We start from the raw sequence: 18,987 nt of genomic DNA on the forward strand, positions 1-18,987 counted from the left end.
TACATTGTGGGTTCTATCCCCAGTCTGGTCAGGCACACATGGAAGGCAACCAATCAACGTTCTCTCTCACATTGATTTTTTTTCTCTCTCTCTCTTTCCCTTTCCCTCCCTCCCACCCTCCCTCCCTCCCCTCTCTCTAAAATCAATAAGCATATCCTCAGGTGAGAATTTTTAAAAATTTTTTTATATCTTTCATAAATAAACTCAGTATCTCCCTTGATACCTAGAAAACAACTCTATCAGCTGTTACGATATGGATTTGCCAATATTCAATCTTTTTTGACCTACAAAATGACAATTTCATATAGTTCAACCTAAAACATGTATTTCATAATGTGCTAATTTCGTAGAAAGTGTACCTTGTGTAAATAAATATTTGTTGAATACATTAGTTAGGTTAATAACTTTCATGCTTTTTTAAGATTTGAAACAGGAGTCTAATTTGAAACAGGATGTATTCACAATATACTAAATTCCCATTTTCTTTTTTTTAAATATATGTTTTATTGATTTCAGAGAGGAAGGGTGAGGTATAGAGAGATATCATTGATGAGAGAGAATCATTGATCAGCTCCCTCCTGCATGCCCCCTACTGGAGCTCAAGCCTGCAACCCAGGCATGTGCCCTTGCCAGAATTGAACCTGGGACCCTTCAGTCTGTAGGCCTGCGCTCTATCCACTGAGCCAAACTAGCTAGGGCTAAATTCACATTTTCAAGAGAAAAGCCACAGCTGAGAAGACTGGGGGTGAGGGGTGGAGGGAGGAACTGATACACTGAGCTGCTTTCAGAGAAAAACAATACAGCACATAAAAGACTAGTCCTCCATTGCATCACTGTAAAAGCAGCTCTCTATCTAGTTCCTGATTGGGCCATTAGAAAATAAACTGACAGGGAGGGAGACAAGACTGCTTCTATAAAAGAAACATTTTTACTTCTTTATGTTTCTACTTTGAAGTGAACCCATTTACAATCTGGTCAAACTTATAGATATAGAAATACTTCTTTTATGTTGAAAGTTAAAGGCAAAAATAGACTTAAGTCCTATTTATACATCGGTCCCTCATGTAATAGTTCAAATCATCACTATGAGTAGAGATTAAACACTTTTCTCTTTGTACTTAAAACTGCATTTTCTTGCTTCTGCCTTTTTGTGGTTGAAATGAACTGACCTACAGAAATTCTAAAGGGAGTTGATAAATAACATTTATTTCTATACGCTTGAAAGAAAACTAAATGTATGATGTCTCAGAGGAGATCAAACAATGAAAATTACGCAGAATCTGTTCATCAGTAGAGAGTGCTTAGCCATTAAAGACAGTGATCAAATACTAAAATAGACTATGAAAAGCGACTAATTAAAAACTAATATAATTAGCACTCTTCTAGACACACAGGAGAATGCCATTTGGTATCGTGGCAATAGCACAGGCTATGGAACCAGCCAAATGTGGGTAAGAACATTCTGTCTCCCAGACCTGTCTCACTAAAAACATGACCCGGAGAGTTACTGCCTTTACATTCACTGAACTCTAGTTTCTCTCTCATCTGTAAATGGGGATTAATGATACCTGCTTCCCATGGTTGTTATGAGAATTAAGTAAAATAATACACATGAAACATCTCCAGCAGAACAACTGCTTTATAGCACCTGCTCAACAAATGTTCCTTCTTTGGAGAGCAGTAAGCAGAAGAGTGTTTGAAACCACTTGGAATTCACTGCTAAAGAGTGAACTGTTTAGGGAATCACTGCCTTACAGACTATCCTACTCCCTAGTACCAGTGCCAGACCTTGGATGACACAATGATACAAAAAACAAAACAAAAACTAATTACATATTCTAACATTCTAACTCCACCTCACATATCCCTCCTCCATAGTTTAAGGTATTAACAATTTACTTTCTGGTTTGCATGCCAAAAATAATTTAAAAACTTCCCTTCTCACCCCCCCACTTTTGGAAAGTTACAAGAAGGTGCCCAGTTCAGGCAATTCATTCAGCAACAAGTTTTCTTCAGTGTCAACTATGTGCCAAACTGTCTATACACTAGGGAATACCTCCACGAAGAAACAAACACAAAAATGCCCTCAAGACATTTGTATTCTAGTAAAATAAAATGACTAACTAAATATTCTAAATAACTGAAACATGCTACTTTAATTACATATTTTCAATTAAAATGACATTCCAAGATTCTCTACTAAATGCTGTTTTTTTCTTTGTTCAACAATTCTTGCAACACTTCTTAGAAATATTATTAAAATGGTCAAACCAAATATGGTACTTATAGAACAATGATACACTTGCAATGTACGAGAGTGATAAAATTCAATTATTAGATTTTCCTTACTCTATTTACAGTTTTAAAAGTACCATTGCCACTCTTTGTCAAACCAACTTTGCATATCAACCGAATTTTATTTGAAAGGTATGTATGGTTTCCATTCAAATCAATTACTATACTTGACTTCAGCATCATATATCATTCCGTGTGTAAGATTTAAAGTAGCTGCTAAGTATATTATAAATATTATAATATAGATACTAAAATATAAATATCTAAGTTAACTCTATTATATTCTATAGGTAATCCTATAAATAACTTTTAAAAATTAAGCAAACTTTATGTCTGATAAACTACATTCTAGACTGAAGAAACTGTAGATATACACACAATCCTCCACAAGTAATCTGCACCATCTTCCAATATAATGCTTTTCACAAAGATGCCAAAAAAATATATATATGCTAATCTATTAAAATCTAAGTAGATATCTTTAATTAAAGATATATAGTGTGACAAAAAAACATGGGAGTCAAGTAAATAATAAAATATTTAAATAATAGTTAAAATCTGTATATTTTCCTAAATATATGTCTCAATTATCAATAGTACAAAAACATCCCCTGGATGGTTTAAAGTTAGACAAAGCAGGAGAAAATAAGTCTTAAAATTTTACATATTCAAAATAACAAAAATCTATTTCTAATATAGCTAAGTGAATAGGATAACAAAAATATTATTCAAATGATTTCACAAATACACTGAAAAAGGTAATTTCCCCATACAGACTAATGCTTGTGGTTTTTAAATTTCCTATTCATAAAGCTGACTCTCAATAATTAGGCATCAGTCTCAACTTGTGTGCTTGTTTTTTATTTTAACCACATCAGTGTCCTCTGCTATTAATAATTAAAGAATATGCATTTTCAGTTAATTTTGAAGATTGAGGATGGATGGGTGTACTTTTCACCCTATACTGTATATAGTCACCTACTCTCTCTTCTCATTTTCATTTACATGTTTGAAGGATGGTTGGGTATGGTTAGAGTAGTCCATAGTCACAGAACAAAATGACTTTCTATGTAATACCAACTGAGACAGATGAGCTTTTAAAATCCTCACAAGCTCCTATCATTGAACTAGCTGGCCCAGACCATAACTTATCATCATTAAATACTGGGGATATAAAAGAGTTAACCAGAGTGTGAATTTTGGGTTCCAAATTTAAAGTTTCAAGTTTTCTGTATAGCTTCAAGGTGACTTTCACCAAGACAAAACTCATTTTCATTTCCAGAGCAGAACAAAAACTGAATTGAAGAATCTAGCCACAGAATTTACATCCCTGCAAAGGTCGTGACAGGGCACTTTAAAAAGGTCACTTAAGCTGTGATGGCCCTTTCAGGCGTGGCTTAGTTGCTTGAAGCATTGTTCTGTGGACTGAACGGCTGTGGATTTGATTCCCAATTAGGGCACATTACCCAGGTTGCCAGTTCATTTCCTGTCAGGGTGTGTTCCGGAGGCAACCTATCGATGTTTCTCTCTCCCTCTCATTTCCTTTCTCTCCAGAATCAATGAAAGCATATCCTCAAGTGAGGATTTAAAATAAAAAGGCAAGGCAAAGAGTGCATTTGAGATATCATTTAGGAAAAACCCTGGCCATCACAGCTTCTGACAAGATATACATTAAAGTCACTCTAGTGTGGCTCAGTTAAGTGTGGTGCTGTACACAGAAAGGTGGTGGGTTTGATTCCTGGCAGGACACATACCCAGGTTGCAGGTTCAATCCCTGGTTAGGGCATGTACGGGAGGCAATGGACCTATGTTTCTCTCTCGCATCGACGCTGCTTTATTTCTCTCTCTCTCTCTCTTTCTCTCCCTCCCTCCCTCTCTCAAAGGAATCCTCAGGTGAGGATTAAAAAAAGATGTAGCCCTGGCCGGTTTGGCTCAGTGGATAGAACTTCGGCCTGCAGACTGAAGGGTCCCGAGTTCGATTCTGGTCAAGGGCACATCTCCGGGTTCCGGGCTTGATCCCCAGTAGGGGTTGTGCAGGAGGCAGCCAATCAATGATTCTCTCTGTCATTGATGTTTCTATCTCTCTCTCCCTCTCCCTCCCTCTCTGAAATTAATAAAAATACTTTAAAAAGATGTACATTAAAGTCATATTTCTTATGCGAATGTTCAGAGGTCATGACATGATTACCTTTAAAAGAAAAATAATCTTTCCTGAAAGCATATGTGAAATCAAATACCTGCAAGGGATCTCAAAAGAAGGAGTAAAGCTTTAAGATAAAAAGAATCTAGAAATGTCACAATGCTCACAAATTTTCTAGGTGCTATATATACTGAAATCTTGTAGAAGAGATGATTCCAATTCCCACAGAGAAACTTCTTTGCTCATTATTACTTTGATCTTATCTGTCACTCCAAAATCTCCTTCAAATCAAGATGGAAAGATTAACAAGCCTCAGGAAGACACACAAAAATGGGGATAGCCTGGCAAAGCTGATCCTTGAAAAAGGGAGGCGGTGCATGCTCGCTTCAGACATTATTCCATCTGGAGTACGTTCCCTCTTCCTTTATCCCTTGCCTTCCGTTTTGCTCAGTTCAAGTTCTACCTCTTCCTCAGAGATAATCCATATTATTGCAGACCACACACTTTCTGCAGTAGGAACAATTCCTATGAAGTTTTACTGGATACATAAACACACCCCATATATATTTATAATATTCTTTTGTCATACACCAATTTTTTTGAGATCCTCATATGCTTTTCATTTTTTAAATCCCACATAGTGCTTAACAACACTTAAGGTGTGTGCTGAGTGTGACCATAAAATGCACAGATGGTATCAGGAACCCTTCGGAGAGTTTAAAATGAAGCCGCTCACAGATGAAGGATCCAGATGTGTGCAAGTCCTCCCGCCATACCCATGTGCTCCTGAGCTGAGTCAGAGGTAGTGCAGACTGGAAGAGAACCGGTGTCTGTCACATCACCAAGAGGAAGCCCCTGGGAGTGTCCTCTATCATTTCTGGGCTACAGTCTCCCTCTATGGCAGCGAAGAGCACCAACAACCTGCCTGAGTCTAAGTCCCAGCTACACTCTGTTACTAGGTACATTTACTTAACCAATCTGACCCTCGATTTCCCCGCATGGAAAACAGGGATATTAATTGGTGTCTAGCTGGAAGGGCTTAGCACAGTGCCTAGAGCAGTAAGATAATCGCAATATTGACAGCTTGTCTATCAAATGCGTGAGCTGACCTGGGTTATCCGTAAGGTCTCTTCCATCACTCATATTCTATGATCCTGTGAAAAAATCGGGACCGGAAAGCCAGAAAGGAGTCTTCCCCGGAGCCAGACGGCTCTCTGCCCATCCGCTGAACAAATGACAGCCTCCAGGCAGAGCTTCTCGGACAATTAGAGGAGCAGGAGGCTAAGCGGCCTGGGGCCTGTGCCCGCTCCGGGAGGTCGCCCTCCACCCTACCACCCCGGTCCTTTAGGCCTGCGGGGCCCTGCCTTCGCCCGGAGACTCCTGTGGATCATGGGGGGGGGGGGGGGGGGAGGCGGGGGGGGAGGGTGGAAGAGGACACTCACTTGTTCCTGCGGATCCAGTCGATGAGGGCGCGCACCTCCGGCACGTCGTCCAGGGCCGGCGGCTCACCCGAGCTGAACTGGTCCGGGAAGCTGCGGTTGAGGTCGCGGCCACGGCTATTGTCGCGGCCGCCGGGCCCAGGAGGTCCGCCGTCGCCGAAGCCGCAGTCGCCCTCGCGGGCGCGCTCGAAGCCATCGGGGTTGAGGCTGGGCAGCACGTACACGTCCGTGGTGTTCAGCAGGCGGACGAGGCGCGGGTCTCCGCGGCGGTAGCCGGCCGCCAGCTCCCGGGCCAGGTAGACGAGCACCTGGCGCGACACGGTCTCGTCGCCGTGCATGTTGCCCACCAGCTTCACCTGCGGCCGGCCGGGCAGCAGCGGCCCCGCCGCGTCGGGCCCCGCGTCACCGTCAGGGAGTGGCGGCCCCAGGCCGGCCGTGAGGCGCAGCACCCACAGCGGCCGGCCCTCCACCGAGTTGCCGATGCTGAAGAGGCGGGTCAGGCCCGGGGGCCCCGCGGCCGCCGCTTCCCGCAGCGCCGAGCCCAGCTCCTCTTCGTGGTAGTAGCGGTCGAACTGGCCCTCGCCCGCCTCGGCGCCCGCACTCGTCGTCGTGGTCGTCGCCTCCGCCTTCTTGATGTGCGCGGCCCGGGCCGGGCTCCGCAGCAGCAGCAGCAGCAGCAGCAGCAGCAGGCACAGCGGCGGCGGGAGGCGCCCCGGCTGTCCGAGCGCCCGCGCGCCCCAGCCGCTCGCCATCTTCCAGCAGCACAGCTAGCCCGCTGCTCCCGCGGTTCAGCGCTCGGGTGGCCGCGGCCTGCCGGATACCCTCCGCGCCTAGCAACCCTCCGCTCTCAGCCAATCGCGGGAGAGCCTTCTGTGACGTCACGCCGAGGGGCGGGGCTTCCCTTAAAGTAGCGGAGTTCCTTTCTTTCTGCCTTTCTCCTGTCCGGGAAGGGTTGGCTCACTCTCCTCCTTTGCCAAGGTGGCTCTCGCTCTCTTTCCTTCCTCCCCAGGTTCTCTCCCGCAGGTTCTCTGCTTCCCTTCTCCTGGCTCAGTCTCTTTATGGCTTACCCCTTTCTCTCAGGGCTTTTGCTAGCTCCCTTGTCATTTTTGTTGCACCCCCCCCCCCGCCCCGCCCCGGCTGCGCTTTAACGCTTAGAACCAAGAATCAAAACAATCAAAAGGTTCGGAAGAATGCGCCTTGGAAAAGCCCAAGCAAGCCTCAGCCCTTTCCGCCTTTCACCCTGCAAGCGAAGGAAGGGAATGGGACACTCGGGGTGGCAGAAGGCTCACGACCTCACGAAGCACTCCATTCCCACTTTCCGTGTTGAAAGAAGGTGTCTGCTTGTCGTTTAGCGGGTATCTGCTATGTAGTAGGTTCCCTTAGTGCAGTTTCTTTGGTGTCACCCCGGATTATTTCACTGCCACGAGTTCCTGTGTGCGCTGGTCTTAGCCCTCCGTAGGCAGATTTCATTCCATAGTTCACCACCTCTCACACCTTTCCTGAGCAAGTTGTTGGTTTTAGTGTAGCCTTAGAATGACACTTTAAAAGCAGCAGGTACGACATTTCTGGGAACACTTGCTTGGTGGGTATTAATTCCTGAACAACTCAGTGTTCTCTCAAAGCTGATAAATACAATGCTTTACATGCTGAAGAGTTCTTTAAACTCGTCTTTAAAGTAGGCATTGGTCATTTTAGCTTGAAGAAACACAAAACCTCACAATCCTCTTATCAAGTGTGAAATTCGGCCCATCTTAACAACATAATTGCAATATCCTGTATTTCCTTCTTTCGGGGCCAGACATCTCAGTACCCCTTCCTTGAACTATGATGAAATCCAAATATGACTAGAAAAGAGTTCATTCATTCATTTAGTAAATATTTATTGAGCAACTACTGTGTGCCAGAGTCAGGGTCTGGTGAGCAATTCATTTTACTCAGCTGGAGGAGATTGGATAGTTTGTGGTAAGTGCTACAATAGGGATATGGGGGTCCCAGGAAAGGGAAACCTCATTCACCCCGAGGAAGAAAGGAGAGAAAGTAGGGGTTGGAGGAGGGAGGAATTCTGGACAGAAGGAGGAGCAAGCACAGAAGGCTGCAAGGCGTGAGAGCAAATACTGCACATCCTGGCAGCTGCATGCAGATCCGGATTTCTTCCTTTCTTTTTTTAAGTTTCACCCGAGGATATGTTTATTGATTTTCAGAGAAAGAGGAAGAGAGAGAGATTGGTTGCCTCCCATTCACGCCCTTTCCAGGGATGGAACCTGCAACCTAGGTGTGTCCCCTGCCTGGGAATGGAACCCACAACCTTTTGATGTATGGGAGGATGCTCCAACCAAGTGAACACCCTGCCAGGGCACAGATCAGTATTTCTGACGTGAAGGAGCTCATAGGTGAGGTGACCTTACAGGACACAAATCAGAAAAGCAGACCAGAGCCCAAAAAAACTCAGAAGCCAGGCTCTGGGGAAACACTTGTCTGGAAGACCATGGAGAGCCACCGATGGATTTTAAGCTAGTTTAGAAAAATCCCTCTAGCAGTAACATGGAGGGTGCAGTGGAAGGTGTCAGACTCCAGACTGAGAAAACTGTAAGGAAGATATAATCCAAGAAGGCATTATGAGACTCTGAACCCTTGGGGGCAGTGCCAGTGGAGGTGGAGGGAAGGAAGTGGATTTGAAAGACCTTTAGGAGAGAAAGTGGACGGGATCTGGCGATAGAGAGAGAGGACTGTAGGCTGACTCCAAGTTACAGCCTAAGCAACTTGCAGGTGCTCACTGAGGTTTTCTAGGACAGGAGAAAGCAGGCTTAGGGGAAGGTGATGAGTGTAGCGGTCACTCTGGTCCTGTGAATGCTGCTTCTCCTCCAGGCCCCATTTGGTCTAGTCTGCATCATGCACACCAGCTGCAACTCAGCAGAAACAAACCCCCAACTCCATACAGAGGCCACTCTCCCCCGAGAGTGCTTGATCACTACACGATGCATTTTGACAATAATCCAAATCGAGGCAGACCCAGGGGACACGTTAACCTCCAATCAAATATTTCCTTTTCCACCATTTTCATTCTCCTTTGAAACCTCTTCCTGCCAACTCACTACTACAGCCTCACCCAGTGAGGCAGGCTTGAAATGTAAATACAGGAGCATGGGGGCCGTGAAAGAATATGCCGCAACTTGAGCGAGCACCCTCCCAGGAATCAACAGGCCTCACGTGGCGTGTTTGCAGCCTCTTTCAGGTCTGGAGCCTCCATCCTTATCAGGTACACACACTGTGCCGGTGGTGAGAAGTGAAACCCACAGCTCCTGGCCTCCTCACTGCTCACTAGAGGGGAAACCTCCAGCTAAATAACTGCCTCCAGCTGTTCCTGAAAAGTCCTGAATCTTGTGACAGGTGCCCCTTTCTTCCTCCCCCGAAGCAAAGCCTTGGCTTTGCAAGTGAGGTAACTCGGGGGAAAGGCCTTCTGTTCACAGAAGCAGAGAGGTTATGACTTGCATTTTTTTTAAAAAAACGGGGCAGAGCCGGTGGATGGCCTGACTTCAGCAACCACTTCCTTTAAAGAACTCATAGGTAATTGAACTTGTAAATGTCACATTGTCAGGCAGAAACACCCACAGGCTGACAGTCACTTTGACAGATGTTTACGGCAGCACCCACTCTAGTGAAAGGTCTTTGTGCTGGGTGCGCAGGGATTGGAAGATGAATGAGGGATCCTGTCCGAGGAGGCCAGTCTAGTGGGGGAAACAGAACAGAGGACAGTATGTGTGGGCAGGTCCAGTGCTCTGTAACAGTGCTAACCCTTTACATTGGTTGATGCACTTAATCCTCGCAAAAATCCTGAGGTAGGTACTATTATCATTCTCATTTCTTTTTAAATTTCTTTATTGATTAAGGTGTTACATATGTGTCCTTATTCCCCCATTACCTCCCCCCCATCCCCCCAACTCATGCCCTCGCCCCCCTGTTGTCTGTGTTCATTGGTTAGGCTTATATGCATGCATACAAGTCCTTTGGTTGATCTCATAAAGAGATTGCGGAGGCACGAGGTCTCACAGCTGGCAGGCCACAGACCCAGGACTCCAATCCAGGGGGTCTGGCTTGCAAGTCTGTGTGTTTAACCTCTATAATAAAATTGGTTCTATGTAGTGAACTAAAAAAAAATAAATTAAAAAAAATGCTATTGGAACACAGAGGAAAAAAAGCAACTAATTATGATGAGAAGCCAAGAGGAAACTTTGCCAAGACCATTAGATCATGAGTTTTGGCATCAGAACTGAGTTCAAATGTTGGCTCAACCATTTTCTAGCTGTTTTAACTTGGGAGGGTTATTTCATTTTTCTGAGAATTAAATGTGATAATAAGCGTATAACCTTTCATGTAATACTTGTTATTTTGACATACAACAGGCTTTCAGAAATCATTAATTTTATCTTTTTTAATAATAAGAATTCTCAAACCGGGAAAGAAGTGAGGAAAAGAGCACTTGAGGCAGAGATGTGGACTAGATTGAACTGGCCACGGGATTAGCAATGCAGGGGTTACTGCTGGCCTTCCTAAGAGCAGTGGTCTTGTCAGGGAAAGCCTGAACGGAGTGGATTCAAGAGAGACTAGAAGGTGATGAAGTGGAGTGGATGAAATAATTCTTTTGGGGAGTCCTGTTGCAAAGAGGAGTAAAACAAAATGGGATAAAACTGGATGGGGATGGAAGGCAAGTATTGGGAGCTAAAACTGTTTTCTGCTGATCGCCTTTTATTTTCTTAATGAAATGGGAAGTAAAGCCATCAGGTGAGAGTTGGAGGCTTGAGGAGAGGGAGAAAGGTATGAAATCATTTCAAAGAGTGGAAGAAAGAAATGGAGAGTAATATGCCGAAACCGGTTTGGCTCAGTGGATAGAGCGTCAGCCTGTGGACTCAAGGGTCCCAGGTTCGATTCCGGTCAAGGGCATGTACCTTGGTTGCGGGCACATCCCCAGTGGGGGGTGTGCAAGAGGCAGCTGATCGATGTTTCTCTCTCATCGATGTTTCTAACTCTCTATCCCTCTCTCTTTCTCTCTGTAAAAAATCAAAAAAATATATATATAAAAAAAAGAAAAAAAAATGGAGAGTAATAATAGTTTTCAGTTATTGACCCTTAATGGGGACCAACAAGCAGTTTTCTAACGTGTTATCCAGACAAGAAAGCTAATGGGACATGGGACAGAGGGTTGTTTTTGTTTGCGTGTTTTTACTTTTTCAGGAGGAGGCTTCCGGGAACACGAAAAGTGTGGGTGCAGTCCAAGTGACTGGATTCTGAAAAGCCAACTTGTGGGGCTGGGAGGTCCCGGAGAAGATGAACATAGAGAAGGGAGAGGAAAGGCCAGATTACAGTTAAAACTGCCACTTCCGTTTTGCTCTATGCCCTGGGCCCCCTAGCATTAACTCACCCAGACACGTGGCCACTTGCTCTGGGTTGCCTCTGCAAGAGAAGGTCAAATCCCAGCAAGTTGCAGTCCAAGAAGCAGTAATAAGAGGTGAAATCACCTCAGAACCCAGAAGCAACCATCTGAAATCAAATTTGGGATTTGAAGGACAAATATCTTGTCAATCACAACCTGCATAGAATAATACCTCCTTCCGTTTACATGTGCTTTCCTGTGTTCACTTACTCCATGCTCACAACTCTGAGGACTAGCAGGGCAGCCTAGAAAGGTTCTAATTTTAAGCTGCCACTAACCAGCTCAGGCAAGTCACCCAGCTATACACACAGCAGAGCTGGGGACTCCAGCCCTATTGGCAAAATCTGTTCAGAGCTCCTGCCATCCCACGCCGGGGTTCATTGCACTTAACCTGAGATATATGTATATTGTGTGCATATCTAACTTACAACGAGTGAAAAAGAGAAATAAGCGACCAAACCTAAAACAGAAGGGTATGTCAGGGAAAACTGTGGAAAGAATATGGGAATACTTTTAAGGGTTTACTAACCATTAACAAAGAAATGAAATGCATCATTCAGGTGACCTGAATAATGGTTAATGCCTGTGGATGATGGAACCGAGGGCCGAGAGACACATTCAAAAAAAGAGCGAGAGATTAACTTAAGAATTAGAGGAACTGACAAAATGTCTGTAGAAGACAAGGATGATGAAAACACAAAGCAGCATCTAATTAGAATTTTCATAGATTTGCTGATGTGTCCTATGCAGCAGAAAAGAATGATTTCATCTCTAAAGAGGAATTTTTTTCAATGGAACTAAGTTTCAAAAGGGACAAATTAAGGGGATTTTCAAGAGAAACGTTGACCTCATCAGTTCTTGCAGGTGCTATTGATTCCCCACCACAGCTGCTCTTTACCAGGCCAGCCTATCCCTCCACTAGCTGCTGCTTACACCTGTACCATTCTTTGGACGATTTCCCTTTAGCAAACAGGAGCTGCTTTGCCAGAAATTCCTGCAAAGTTACATACACTGCTTGCACCCGCCCTTCCCTGCAGCCCCCGCTATCACCAGGGTCTTCCTACTGTCTCACAGATGCAGGGTCCCTTACTTCTGGATGGGCCAAACTTTAGGGCAATTTATGCTTTAGAGCTTACTGTGGAATCAGACTGAGGTTAAGAGTTCTTCCCCTATCTTGCTTTCCTTACCAGGGGTCCTCAAACTTTTTTTTTTTTTTTTTAAAAACTTTTTAAACAGGGGGCCAGTTCACTGTCCCTCAGACCGTTGGAGGGCCGGACTATAGTTTAAAAAAAAAACTATGAACAAATTCCTATGCACACTGCACATATCTTATTTTGAAGTAAAAAAACAAAACGGCAAAAACACCCGCATGTGGCCTGCGGGCCGTAGTTTGAGGACGCCTGCCAGTGGTTCTCAATCTTTTTAATGCCGCGGCCCTTTAACACAGTTCCTCACGTTGTGGTGACCCCCAACCATAAAATTATTTTTGTTGCTACTTCATAACTGTAATTTTGCTACTGTTATGAATCGTAATGTAAATATCTGTGTTTTCTGATGGTCTTAGGCGACCCTGCTAGCGGTTCTCAACCTGTGGGCGCCTAAGACCATCGGAAAACACAGATATTTACATTACGATTCATAACAGTAGCAAAATTACAGTTATGAAGTAGCAACAAAAATAATTTTATGGTTGGGGGTCACCACAACATGAGGAACTGTATTAAAGGGTCATGGCATTAGGAAGGTTGAGAACCACTGCCTTATAGGGTTCTCCTAGGGGCACTCCCTCAATAAATTGTTTGTACAAGAATCCCTTTCTCAGATTGTGATCCTAGAGAACCTGCCTTAAGACAGCCAGGTAGGATGTAATCCATAGTACTTCCCTCTGTGGGTTAGATGAAATACATTTTGCTTTGTCTTTTTTTTTTATTATTGGTTCTACAGAGTTTGCTCTTACTTCCTTGGAGTCTTTATCTTTCCAGACCACAAAGAAATTAAAGATGTTTATCAAAATCTCTTTCAAAATTTGCTCTTGATTAGGTAGGCCTGTTCCGTTTTAAATTTTAGTTAAACCTGTTTCTAGGGCCTAGATATGCTGCAGCCCAATCATGAGGCTAGGACCGTGATTTTGATCTGTATTTCCAAAAGGCTATTAGCCAGCCTCAAGCACAGCAGTTCCATTCTCATGAGGCAGGGAGGGAGGGGGGCAGGTATCAGATACTTTCTGTTGTACATATCAGAAAACCTGACTCATTCTAGTTTGAATAATAAGTGGAATTTATTGGCTCTTAGGAGAAGTCAGGATTCAGGCATAGCTTTATCTTGTGGCTGAATGGGCACCTGGCTTCTTTTTGTCCCTGGGCCCTGCCTTCTACAATGTTGAATTTATTCTAAGTCTCACTCCCCTTGTGGTCCCAAGAGGGCTGCCAGAAGCTCCCCAAACCACATGCCTTCTCATTCATGCTGAGCAAGAAACAGAGGAGCCTTTGTCTTGTCAATTTTGCTGAGTTTCACTTACATTGGATCAGCTTAGGTCACATGCGTACCCCTGAACCAATCACTTTGGCCAAGGAGCCAGTGTAGACTGGTTGGCTGAGCTGAGGATATGAACTCCATTGCTGGGGCCAGGGATGGATCTGATTCCCAAGAATTACGTGCACTACATTCCTAAGAATTACATGCTGGAAATCAGGCACTGTGGCCACAGGGAACTGGGGAACGGAAGTAAGACAACCAGGGGATACTAACCTGCTTCACCATGCAGGTGAAAGCAGCAGTACGTTCTGTTCACTCATTAATGAGGCAGCCCGTGTGCCCTGTCCTGGGGCAGGGGGAGGATTTGTGAAAGAAGAAGAGAGGGAGAAGGAAGAGGAAGTGCTGCAATGTATTGAAATAACAGTATGTACTACGTGCTGATAACTAATACCTGCCTGGGGCTTTGGAGTTTACAAGATGCAGACTATCTCACTAATCCTCAAAAATTTAAAGGAACATTTGTCTGTATTTTTGTCTGTCCAGCATCTGTATCCCTTGCCCCTCCTTTGGGGAATCCTCCGCCTTAGGGGTCTTGGGGAAAGACAGGGCCTTCTCCCCCTCTCCAGGCTGAAAATGCCAGGCGCTTGCTTTCCCAGGACATGGGCACATACGGTAGGTTTGGCCACACAGAAGAACCTGTAACGGACTTTGAACTGGGAGCTAGCGACACAAAGAAGCCGAGACTCTGGATAATTCTTTGGGGCTGTTGTGAGTGAGGGTGGCAGCAGCACCCAGTTTCTGGGGCCGCCGAGCAAGCGGGACACCCATCTCCCAGCACCTGTGGTGGCGGCAGGACAAGCTGCCGCCGTCGGTACTTGGCGACAGTGGCCGCAGGTTCCTAAGTGCTGCCGCTTGCCTTGGCTCCTACCTGTGTGTAACCTCTGATTCTCCAGGCCTCCTAGCAATTCTGTGAGCCAGCCCGTGTCCTCCCAATAAATGCACTGCCATCAGAATCCGTTTCTCAGACTGCAACTTGTTGAAATGCAACGAACGCTCTGAGGTCAGTGTTACCGTCTTCATTTTCCAGGTGGGAATACAGGCTCTGGGAGATTAAGTAATTGATGCCCAGGACCACACTATCTTCCAACTTCAAACCTCATACGCCCCCTCCCCCCCCAAGTATGTGCCCCATTCATAGGTAAAGGAGTAACTGAGAAAAGCCTCCCTCATTCCCAAAACAATCCCTTCCTCTCCCCATCTGTTTAGTGCCTAAACGGTGCCATTAGAGAGGGATTCCTCTGAGTCTGAAAGGCTTTTTACTCAATTTGAAGGCTCACAATCCAGGGATCTTGAGACCCTATCAGGGGACACTAAGGATGGTGGGAAAGAGGTGGGGATTCTTACTTGTTTAACAGCTGCTGGAGAGTAAGAGCCTGCGAGAATGAGATATGCATGGCTGAGACAGGAGACGGGGAGAAATACTAAAAGGGAGAGGCGGGAGATAGGGTTGCCATGTGCCTGGGACAACAACAGAACTTGCCCCCACACTTCTAAGGAGGATCTGTAGTTTGGCTCTTAGTGCACTGGGGTAAAGAGTGGAGATATCAGTAGGGAAGACTAGATTGCTTGATATTGATGGTTCTCAACTCTGGCCACCCTTTAGAATCACCTAGGAACTTTTTAGAAATACAAGCGCAGGGGGGAGTGAGGGAATGCCTGCTTGATGGGTACAGAGTTTCTTTTGGGGTGATGAAAATAGTGCAGAATTAGATAAAGCTGATGGTTGCAAAGCACCGTGAATGTACTAAATGCCATTGCACTGTACACTCTAAAATGGTTAATTTTATGATATGAATTTTATCTGAAATAAGAATTTGAAAAAATATCGCATCCTGCCTTCCCTGAAAATGGAGAGGGTAATAAAAAGCCTGCATGATGGTAGGGAGTTTTAGAGAGAAAAGGAAGATTGGAGGAAGCTCTTGAGTGTGAGACTTGAGAAGAGAGAGGGCGTGCTCTCTAGTGGGCCCCATAACTTTCTTCCAGGTGCCTGCAGGTTGGCTGTAGTGAAGATTTACCATGTTTTACTTTTCAAGGCTTTTATGGGAGTTGAATTTGGATTTTTAATGGATGTGACTATTCTGAGGAAAGGCTAAGTATAGCTTAGTTTTACTTGGGTTATACCTTATATCACCCTACCCGGTTTGCTCAGTGGATAGAGCATCGGCCTGAGACTGAAGGGTCCTGGGTTTGATTCTGGGTAGCGGGCTAGATCCCCAGTAGAGGGCGTGCAGGAGGCAGCCAATCGATGATTCTCTCTCATCATTCATGTTTCTTTCTCTCCCTCTCTGAAATCTATCAATTATATATTTATATATATATACACACACACATATATTACCTTATATCTATTTTATAGATTTGCCCAAGGCTAGCCCTAGATTCTAGCAACAAATTCAAATGGGACCAAATACTCTCTTGCCCAGATGTAGTAAGGTATGTGCAGATCCAAAGACATCTTCCAATAAAAACAGCAAGAAACTGAGTCTCTGCATTCTTGCCCAAAGGCCCCAGAGCACAACTCATACTTCTAACCAGAAAAATATTCCGTTACCAGGGATGCTCTGGCAGCCAGCACTTTCAGCCTCTAATTTTGATGAAAATACTTGCTGAGATTCACTTGGCACAAGCAAAGCACATTCACACCCAGCCAGCTGGACTCCATCTCAAGAGTACAAGATGAAGATCCAGAAAGTGAAGAGACTGATGCTATTTATGGGAACAATCTGCAGTCTTCTCTCTGCTATAGGTCTGGGTGAGACTGGTGCGAAGGAATTATAGCAGTTATAAAGAGAAAGCAGCTACCAACATGCTGCAAGCCCACACGAGAACCAAAGCTCCTTAGGAAACCCTGTGTGCCTGGGACACAGAATCAGGTAGGGGGTTTGCAAAAGGAGCCTTGTAAAAAGCCATTACTAGCTCATATGCTCAGTGGAGAAGGGAAATGCTTTTTTCAGTACTCAAAGAAAGGAAAGAACAGACAATGAAGCCAGACAAACCAGAGTGAACTGATACAACCAAAGACAAGACAAAAAAAAAAAAAAATGGGTGGAAATCATAGCAAATCTCTAGGGTTAGTTGTGCTTCAAAATGTGGAGAAGGTTTTGAGAACACCAAGATATCAGAGGGGTGGAATGGCTTCCCTCTTACGATAAACCATTTCATACTTTTAACACTATATCAATGTATAGAAATTGGGAGGTTATATGATCCACATCATAAAGATATGTGGCTTGTCCATCCCATCCTTGAACAACAGAATTAGATGTCACTGATTATAACTGAACTCAGGTACCAGTGGGGTCCAGGAGCTGAAGTCTGGGATGGTGTTAAACCAGGCAGGACTTGGTGAACGGCAGGTCCAGAGAAAAGCAGTGTCGGAATGGGTCAAGGCCAGGGAGGAAAAGAGAGTTCCAAGATGGCTTCCAATAGCCAAAATAATTGGGCTTGGACCATGGGAATTGCAGAAAAAGACAAAGTCTCCAGAGTTAAAAGCTGGACAAAGAGGAGTTAAAAGCCAATGATTGAGTGAGAAGAATTCAGCTGGGTTCTAAGGGCAAGGTTAAACAGTTAAAGGAAAATATGAGAAAAGAGAATGTCAGTATGTTCGTGAGCTGGGGTAGGCCTGCTGGGACGACTGGATGGAATTTTGGTTACGAGGCCCAACAGGAATTGGCACTCCTCCCCCAGTTCTTACTAAATAGAATCTGTCCATGAGTGGTTAGTTGGATAAGCTCATACGTGAGAGACTACAAGGAATTAAGTGAGATTAGATGTATCTGGGCAATCTCCCTTGGGCTTATCCCTGACTTGAAGTTGTCAGTGAATGGAAGAACCAGGGTTCTAAGACTTTTGGATTTCATGGAAATACAAACTTTTCTTGGAACGCAGGGAGAATATCTAGATACTTACTGTTTTACCTGCCTGAAAGATACTGAATTTCTGTGGTGGGATTGCCATTCTTCAGCTGCAGGGCTGGCACACGACCCAGGCTGGTCTTCAACGTAAGTGTGGTGACGGATTCAGGGATGGCAGATAGACCAAGCCAGGATAACCAGAGTTCTCCAGCTGGAACTGATGGGGAGGTGCTTTCTTCTCTGTTCAGCTGGAAGGCGCTGTGGATGAAGCCTAAGACTTGCTTGAAGACAAAGTTTCAATTTAGTGGGGACAACTGAATTTCAAGAATGAGCCCTAACCAGTTTGGCTCAGGGGATAGAACATCAGCCTGCGGACAGAAGGGTCCCAGGTTCAATTCCGGTCAAGGGTATGTACCTTGGTTGTGGGCACATCCCCAGTAGGGGGGCGTGCAGGAGGCAGCTGATCGATGTTTCTAACTCTCTATCCCTTCCCCTTCCTCTCTGTTAAATCAATAAAACATATTTTAAAAAAAGAATGAAGCCCGCAGGCAAAGAGTAGAAGGTAGACGGGAGAGTGATCTGAAGGTGATTTCAGTGACTCCTGAGGGCAGCTCCACCATTGCCCTCCATGGTTTGGTTGCAGGAGGCAATACATTCTGCTTTCCACTTAAAGTAGTGTAAACTGTGTTTCCTTAACTTTTATCCAAAGAACCCTGTCCAAGGAAAGCTATGGCAATATTTCCTGAAATTAATTGCCTGAGGAAATTTGTTAAAAATTGTACAGGCACTACCACACACCAACTAGAATGGTTAAAAATTTTTAAAACTGACAATCCTAAATGGTGAAAATGTAGAAAAACTAGGACTCTCATATTTTGCTGGGGGTGGGACATAAAGTCGTAAATCCTATCTAATGAAGAGGGGACATGCTAATTGACGCTCACACTGTCGCAAAGATGGCGGCACCCACAGCCAATAAGGAGGGAATATACTAATTGACTGCCACGCCCTCAAAGATGGCGGCACCCAGTCCTCTCAGCCCCACTAGGGTGGTAGGCGGGCCCGGCCGCTCTGCGTGCCTGCCTCTGGAGTCCCCCAGTCCCCTCAGCCCCCCAGCTGCCCAGGGCCAGCCCAAGGCACAGGTAACCAGGGTCAGCAGAGGCTTGCACTACCAACAGTGGCAGCAGCAGAGGTGTGATGGGGTGTCGCCTTCCCCTGATTGCCAGGTTGCCTCTTGCCCCTGAGGGCTCCCAGACTGTGAGAGGGGGCAGGCCAGGCTGAGGGACCCCCCCCTCC

General features: G+C 45.0%; 2 protein-coding genes across 3 annotated transcripts in view; one reads left to right on the plus strand and one right to left on the minus strand.

The window, feature by feature from the left end:
* CPD (carboxypeptidase D) overlaps window positions 1-6,627 on the minus strand; it is a 59,051-nt gene extending 52,424 nt beyond the window's left edge. For both annotated transcript variants that reach the window (XM_028155007.2, XM_008147855.3), the window contains exon 1: window positions 5,878-6,627. In XM_028155007.2, the coding sequence (XP_028010808.2) occupies window positions 5,878-6,626 (749 nt within the window). In that variant the 5' untranslated portion in view covers window position 6,627. The remainder of the gene's footprint in view (window positions 1-5,877) is intronic.
* Window positions 6,628-9,513: 2,886 nt separating this feature from the next.
* Window positions 9,514-18,987, plus strand: part of TMIGD1 (transmembrane and immunoglobulin domain containing 1) — a 38,113-nt gene continuing 28,639 nt past the window's right edge. Inside the window, exon 1 of the mRNA XM_054709311.1 lies at window positions 9,514-9,710. Coding sequence (XP_054565286.1) covers window positions 9,682-9,710 — 29 coding nt within the window. The 5' untranslated portion in view covers window positions 9,514-9,681. The remainder of the gene's footprint in view (window positions 9,711-18,987) is intronic.

Source organism: Eptesicus fuscus, chromosome 20 (genome assembly GCF_027574615.1).
Source record: "Eptesicus fuscus isolate TK198812 chromosome 20, DD_ASM_mEF_20220401, whole genome shotgun sequence".
NCBI lineage: Eukaryota > Metazoa > Chordata > Mammalia > Chiroptera > Vespertilionidae > Eptesicus > Eptesicus fuscus.